Source organism: Echinops telfairi, unplaced genomic scaffold (assembly GCF_000313985.2).
Source record: "Echinops telfairi isolate 266 unplaced genomic scaffold, ASM31398v2 ScPeMD7_70;HRSCAF=299, whole genome shotgun sequence".
Lineage (NCBI taxonomy): Eukaryota > Metazoa > Chordata > Mammalia > Afrosoricida > Tenrecidae > Echinops > Echinops telfairi.
This window is the reverse complement of record NW_022103968.1, coordinates 31,072,212-31,079,684: the sequence shown is the minus strand read 5'-3', so window position 1 is coordinate 31,079,684 and position 7,473 is coordinate 31,072,212. Positions and strand designations below refer to the sequence as shown.

The window sequence follows — 7,473 nt, the reverse complement described above, 5'->3', positions numbered from 1 at the left end:
GTGCCCCTTTTGAGGGACTCTGACTCCTGCAGCACGTGACCATGAATGAAGATAATGTTATGCCTTCGTGTTTTGATCTCCTGCACCAGCATCATGCTGAGGGCGGGACCTCAGTCCCCAAAGCTGGGCTGTATCTTGCCGGGATATGGATCAGGCTCCGGAGGGACTTGGGGTACACACAAGCGGTCTTGGCTCTTGCCCTCCTCTGTAGCTGGCCTGGCCCCCACCAGCCTCAGGGAGTAGAGCCACTGAGCACAGGAGGGCCCTGCCCTGAAGTTCAGCCTCCCTCGCCTTGATGCCTGCCATCTCCTGCCCCAGCCAGTGGGCTCAGCCTCCAGGGAACAGAGGCAGCCTTGTGGCCACAATTCCTGCCCTGCTCCCAGTTCCCCCATCACCCTCCTTGGCGGGGTGTCTCAACACCCCAGAGTAGCACATTCCATTCTTGGGCACAGCTGGGGGCTGGAGTTCCCAAGGCCCCGGCAGAGGCTGCTGTCTGGGCCGGGACCTGGGCCCCAGCCACGCACATTCCAGCAGCAGCACCCCCCACACTGAATTTCCCAAGGAGTGAACTTCAGCCAGGATTACAGCCGACTGAACAGTTGTGGGCTCTGAGCTTCCTTTGTGAGCACCAGAGGCTGATTGCTGGCAGGACTGGGGGCTGTCTCCATTTGTCGGGGAAAGGCCACCGTGGGAGGCTGGCCCTTTGCCTCTGTCCAGGCTGATGGCAGACACAGCGGCTTGCACTCCTGCTCCTGGGTGTCGCCCCTGCAGACACGAGTGTCTGATAGTAACTCCCATGGGCAGACTGTGACCTCCAGCAAGCCCATCAATAGGGTGGGGGCATCCCAGTGCCCACCTCAGAGGGCCATGTGGGGGCTAAGATGCACTGTGTGAGCCTGCGAGGAACAGTTGCTATTACAGGTCGTTTCCCCAGTATCGGCTTTCCGTGTCACCTAGCGATATACAAGGAAGCTTCCAGAAGCAAATGAAAAATCTTTTTGTTTAACTCCATTTCCTCATACTTGGAAGCCCGCTCATATTTTCTGGAGCCAGAACCCCAGGTGTAGGCTCCTGCCACCTCTGAAAGTGCATGCTCTAGCCCCACTTCCCTGCCAATAAGGGGTTTTCAGTGATTAGTGAATCAGGGATTTGCCAAGTGCCTGTCACATGCAGGCACTATGCCAGGCCATGGCTTTTGGTTAATAAAAACACTAATTGCCACTCGGTGAACATCCCTGTGCCAGGTCCAAGTTCATTTCCCTGCTTCAATCTCAGCCACCCTGTGAATCAGGCGCTCTGAGCCCACCGTACCACTGGGCAGACAGGTTCAGAAACACTCCGTGTCCAGTGGTCACAGAGTCACAGGACTGGGACCCAGCATGGGGCCACCAACTCCTTCCCAAAATCCTCCCTCCTCTGACAGTAGACCCGGACTCTGTACCCTGCTAGGAAATTTGGTTTCCCCCCGCTTGCTTTCAATGTGGGGTGGCCCTGTGATTTCATTCTGGCCAGTGCGAGCTAAGTGGAAATGTACCAGGTGGGACTTGTTTGGGAAATGACTGTTTCCCTCATTAAAAGGGCCATAGGCTGCTGGCATGCCGCCTTTTCTCTGAGCCCGGAATGTGGTGGGGAGGCTGGGAGCTGAGGCCGCACCCTCTTGAAGCCATGGGTAAGCAGAGGACCAGCCGGGGAGGGCAGCTGCGGTTGTGCAGGTCAGCCACCCCCAACCCGCTCACGTGGAGATGTCCCCACTGTCCCCTAGGGTTTCTGGGCCATACATACAGGCACCCTTGGCCTGGAATGCTCTCTGGGCAGCACCAGCCTCAGGTGTGCAGGCCTGCCTCGTGGCGAGGGGGGATGGAGGGAATAAGGTGGGGCGCAGGCCTGACCAGCTCTCCCTGGCCTGTGAAGATGTTTCTCTGGCCCCAGGGACATGAGACCCCGGGAGGTCTGACATATGGTGTTGGGGGACAGACCAGGGTCCTAACTCCTCTAGGTGAGCTGGGTGAGGAGTGTCTTATGAGGGCTTTCATGAGGTGAGGGAGCGCCCCACTCCCCTCCCTGGCTGCCAGCACCTGACAGAGGTCAGTATTGTGCTGGGGCCAGGAGCTGCCCCAGGTCCTGTGTGCCCAGTGGAAAAAGAATCCCTGGTGGTGGTTGACCGTAGAAGTGTCTGTAAATACTTGGTCAGTCAGGGTGGGAGGCTGGGAGACAAGGCGCAGATTCAGGGAGCAGGGGAGCGGGGAGGGTTTGGGTGAGGGTGGGTGGCAGTAGATTCCTCCAAGGCCAAGGGGAACAAATAGGCCTCTGGTGCTCCTGACCTTTGGAGGGAAAGGACACCTGGTTGCCCAGGACGGGGGCTTACAGGCAGGTGGTCAGACCACCTGTTAGCTAGACCTCAGAGGAGCCCGCAGCTCACACTGACCCCACAACAGAGCATACAGGCCCTCAGGAGAGGCCATCTTCCCCCATTTCCTGAGGCAGGGCTTTCCTGCCAGAGCTGCTGGAACGAAGGCTATCCTCAGCTCAAGGGAGCGAGCTATGGCACTCTGATGCTCATCTGCCCGACAAAGAGGGTGGTGCATAAGCAAATGTGGTGAAGAAAGCTATGGTTCCTGGTTTATCAAAAGATACAGCATCTGGGGTCTTAAAGGCTTGAAGATAAACAAGCGGCCATCTAGTTGAGAAGCAACAAAGCCCACATGGAAGAAGCACACCATCCTGTATGATCATGAGGTGTTGATGGGACCAGGTTATCGGGCATCAAATACTCAGAACAAAAAATCATATTGATGTGAATGAGGGAGAGGGCAGAGAAGAGACCCAAAGCCCATCTGTAGACAATTGGACATCCCCTTACAGAAGGGTCACAGGAAGGGATAAGTCAACCAGGGCACAGTATAGCACCCATGAAATATACAACTTTCCTCTAGTTTTTTAATGATTCCTTTCCCCAACAATCATGACCCCAATTCTACCTTACAAATCTGGATAGACCAGAGCATGTACACTGGTACAGATAAAAGTTGGAAACACAGGGAATCCAGGACAGATAACCCCCCAAAGATCAATAATGAGAGTAGTGATACCAGGAGGGTAGGGAGAAGGTGGGTGCTGATCAAAATGGTCGACATATAACTAACTCCCCCACCCCCAGAAAATGGGTGAACAGAAAAATGGGTGAAGAGAGACAGCAGTCAGTGTAAGACATGAAAAAAAAAATTATCAAGGGTTCATGAGGGAGGGTGGGGGATTGTGGTAGTTACATAATCTGTTGTCAATTTGAGGCTTAAGTGAAGGGGTGGGGTTTAGCTTGTCAATCAGATCACAGCTTAATGACACAATTTGGAGGTGCTAAGGAGATAAATAGCTTTTTGGAGGTAAGACACAGGCTCACTTCCTGGGAGACATTGCAGTTGACAAGCCGCATGGAGACAGGCTGATGGCAGCCAGAGCCTCAAAGCTGGAGAAGCCAGGGGAGACCCCTGCCAGCACTGAGATGCTTACACCACCACTAAATCCGCAAGACTTTCCATCCACTGGTCTGTGATGGTCCTGCATTTGGCATCATTGCATGTGTTTCGTGAGTCTGAAGAGGAATTTATAGATTAGTATTGGATATATGGGCTAATACCGGACTTAGGGACTTGATCTGGACTGGGCTGGGATGTTTTCTCAATATTCAATTGCAATTGTATATAAAAATTTTTTGTGTGTGTGACAGTTTCGAATGCTCGGTTTATTCACTTCAAACACACACCAGACAGTTTAACACTCTTGAACTTAACTTACTCAAAGTATCCAATGTAAAGTTAATTTGGTATTATATCAAAGCCTTAGTCCCATTGGGCATTGCCTACATCGGTGTCCTCACCAGGGTAGGGTTGGAGAGAGCAGGAGCTGATGTCTCCTCCTTGGCTCCTAGCTCTCTGAGTTCAGTCTCTCTACCTGGGTAAAGCTCTTTCTTTTTTTTTTTTTTTTTCCGAAATGGTTTTCTCATGTTGCTGACACGGCCGTTAGGAGAATCTGCGCTCACTCACATCTGACGGACGCGTCACAGCTTCTGCTGGGCCTGGGAAGGTCCCCTCACTCTTCCGGAAAGTCATAAGAACAGACCGATAGCGTAAAGCTCTTTCTTATACACACATGAGTATGAATTTGTTTCCCTAGTCTACTCAGACTAACACAGGGAGGGAGGGGGAAAAATGAGGAGCTGATATCCAGGGCTCAAGTAGAAAGAAAATGTTTTGAAAATGATGATGGCAACATATGTACAAATGTGCTTGACACAATGGGTGTATGTATGGATTGTGATGAGCTGTAAGAGCCCCCAATAAAATGATTGAGAAAAAAAAAAAAGCAAGGTTCTTGCGGCTCAAGTGCCTCACACCTTCAGAGAAGGCCTGGTCTCCCAGCTTCCCCCTCACTGGGAGCAGCCCCCTCTGGCCTCTGATGCCCTGCTCTGGGTATATCTGTCCAGGCCTCAGTCTCTGCTGGTGCCCCTCTCCCCAGCCTCTGCCGGCACCACCCATCCCAGAATGCCAAGCATTTGAGTGGTAGCATGACCTCTTGCTTCCACTGCAAGCCTTCTCCCTGGCCTGCCCTTCTCACCTCAACGTTTTGTGTCCCAAGAAGAATCCTCCCTCAGCATGCAGGACCCACCCCTCCCCCTCTGCCTGCCTCAGTTGTCGGCTCATCTAGACAGGTTGTCCTCCGCTCCTGGATGGAGCATCAGGACACGCAGACTTCTGGGCCCCTGGGTGTGGTTTGATGGAGTTGCTCTCCGGTGGGGGTCCCAGGGTTCCTAAAACACCTTCGGGGGTTCTGTGGCCCATCTATTGCAGTGGTTCTCAACCTTCCTAATGTCACAACCCTTTAATTCAGTTCATGTGGTGGTGACCCCCAACCATAAAATTATTTTCGTTGCTACTTCATAACTGCCACTGTTGTGAATTGTGCGACCCCTGTGAAAGGGTCGTTTGACCCCCAAAGGGGTCGAGACCCACAGGTAGCGAACCGCTGAGTTATTGGAATGTACTCTACAGGAGTGTGTCAGGGCGGGGGTCGGGCAGGGGCCGAGAAAATGCACCACACCTGCTCTATCTCCTGTGGGCCAGGGATGGCACCCAGAGGTGGCAGCCAGCTGCTGGGATGCCAGGGATGGACGGAAGGCCTCTGGCTCTTGAAGGTCTGTCTCCCTGTGGTCCAGGTTCCTGGGGCTGGGACCAAGCACTGCCAGAATGTGGGGGATGGCATTGGGCCATGGGAATCTTGGGGGCGGGAGGAGGCTGGGGAATGGCCCCTCTGCTGCTCCTCAGGGGCTCCCCTGACAAAGGAACTGAGTTTGGATCCCTCACTTCTTCGAGGGGACCCTGCAAAAGCACAGAGTCTTGGTCTCTGTAGACATTCCAAGTATGTCTGTGTGGACAGGCAGGGGTCAAATAAGGGCTCTTTCCGGAAGTCCACTCTGAACCTTCCTATTCCGCCCACCCCCTGGGGACCCAAACGGCAGAAATCACCTGGTGAATGTCACAAGGGCACGTGTTGGTTTCTTTGATTTAATGAAAAACTTGGAAAAACAAAAAACAAGAAGACAGAACCCGAGCCCCACAGTCTCGGGTGTCTAGTCAGTTCTGCGGCTTCAGCAGTCACAATAACTTATTCACCATCAGGGAGCCATGGGGGGAGGGGGCGGGGCTGGCCAAGGCTGTGATGGGACCCTGGCAGGAGTCTGCTTGGAGTCGCCCTTCTTGGGCCCCAGGGACTTGGCCTGGGGAAACTAACAGAGGGGCAAAGATGGAGAAGGCTTCAGGGGCTAGCTGGCTGGGGGCTTCTGTGACAAACACCTTGCCTTGGGGAGTGGGGGGCGCCTATGAAGGCACGTGAAGTGGCAGAGGGTAACCGCCCAAGTAGCTCTGCCTAGTAAGAACCGCCTCCCCCCCTCAAGGCCCCATGACAAGGTGAGGTCCCGCCCCCATCAGAGGTGAGCCCATGCCCATCTTCTTTGGGAACCTCCTCATGCTGCTGGGGCCACGCCTCTTCTCACTCTCTTCAGTCTGCTTTCTGGGACCCCAGGCTTAGGACCCCCCTCCTCCACACCCCCCCCCCACACACACCCGAAGTGTGGAAGTTGTGCTCCTAAGAAAAGATGCCCAAAGTGCCTGGGATACTCAGGTCAGGGAGCAGTCTTGGGCCCCACGCCCACACCTTAGGGCCTGTGGGGCAGCCTGGGAGTGGGTGAGGCCAGGCAGGGAGGAAGGCAAGCATGTCCTGGGCAGGGGGGAGCAGGCAGAGGGCAAGGCACGGCTGGCTTCGGAGGGGACGGTGGGCAGGAGTGCCCGTCAGTGGGGGTCAGCCCCGTAGAAGAAGGGGTAGTAGAGGGAGCAGGGGTAGGAGAACATGAACTTGACCGCAAACTTCATCTCCTTGTTCTTCTTGTCCCAGCGATAGACGGCCATGAGCAGCAGCTGTCCGTCCACCTTGCGGCCCAGGACCAGGAAGCTGCCGGCCAGGCTGTCCAGCTGCGGGCAGGGGCAGCCCGCACCCTTCTTCATGTGCAGCACCAGCCGCTTGGTGTCCTTGCGCTTCAGGGGCCCTGGCTTGAGCAGCTTCTTCTTCTTTTGGGACCCGATCAGCTTCCTGTCCCCGTGCTCCACCTTGATCTCTTTGATGCGCATTTTGACCACTGTGGGGGGAGGCACAGACAGAGTGTGCTCAGTGCTCCGCCAAGCTGGGGCAGTGCTCTGGTGGCTGGGCAGGGGTGAGCATACCGGGCACAGGTTAGAGTTTACGCAGCTGCTGTGGCCTGAACATTCCCATTAGGCAGAGGCTTGGGGGTGCTTCCCGCCAGGGTTCTGACTCCGTGTGTGTGTTTGTGTGTGTGTGTGTGTGTGTGTATGTGTGTAGTTTGGCACAGAGGAGGGCGTGGATGGTGGGCTGATAAATGTTTAATACCCAGAGCCCGCCAGTCCCCAATCTATAGTGTTTACCACTGTGGGGGGTGTAGTGCTGCCCCCCTGCCCCCACATCACTGAACACTACTGCCTGTGCCTGTGTGAGAGTGTATGCGGAGGCATGTTTGTATGTATGTGTGCATGTGTGTGGTCTATAAATGTGTATGTGTGAGAGTGTGTATTCGCGAGGCCTTCGTGTATGTACGAGTGGACGTCTGAATGTATGTCTTTGTAGAGTACAGAGTGTGTTTGGTGCAGTTTGTGTGTATGAGCGTGTTGTCTGTATCGAGTGTGTATGAAAGCATATATATATATGTGGCGTGTTTGTGTGTGTGTATATGAACGTCTGTGTGAGAGAGTGTGTATGGGTTAAGTGGGTGTCTAAAAACATGTCTGTGGTGTGTGGAGACGGTGACGTGGCGGGGGTGGGGGGGCAGCCTTTGTGGCCAGAGACAGTCCTGGCCATGTTGAGATATGGAGTTCTGGGTTCTGCTTGCCACCAGGGCTAGTCTCCCCCTTC

The 7,473-nt window shown here is 54.5% G+C and overlaps 1 protein-coding gene across 1 annotated transcript in view; it reads right to left on the bottom strand.

Moving 5' to 3' along the window:
• Positions 1–5,544: 5,544 nt before the first annotated feature.
• Positions 5,545–7,473, bottom strand: part of SFRP5 (secreted frizzled related protein 5) — a 71,558-nt gene continuing 69,629 nt past the window's right edge. Inside the window, exon 3 of the mRNA XM_004701324.2 lies at positions 5,545–6,685. Coding sequence (XP_004701381.1) covers positions 6,342–6,685 — 344 coding nt within the window. The 3' untranslated portion in view covers positions 5,545–6,341. The remainder of the gene's footprint in view (positions 6,686–7,473) is intronic.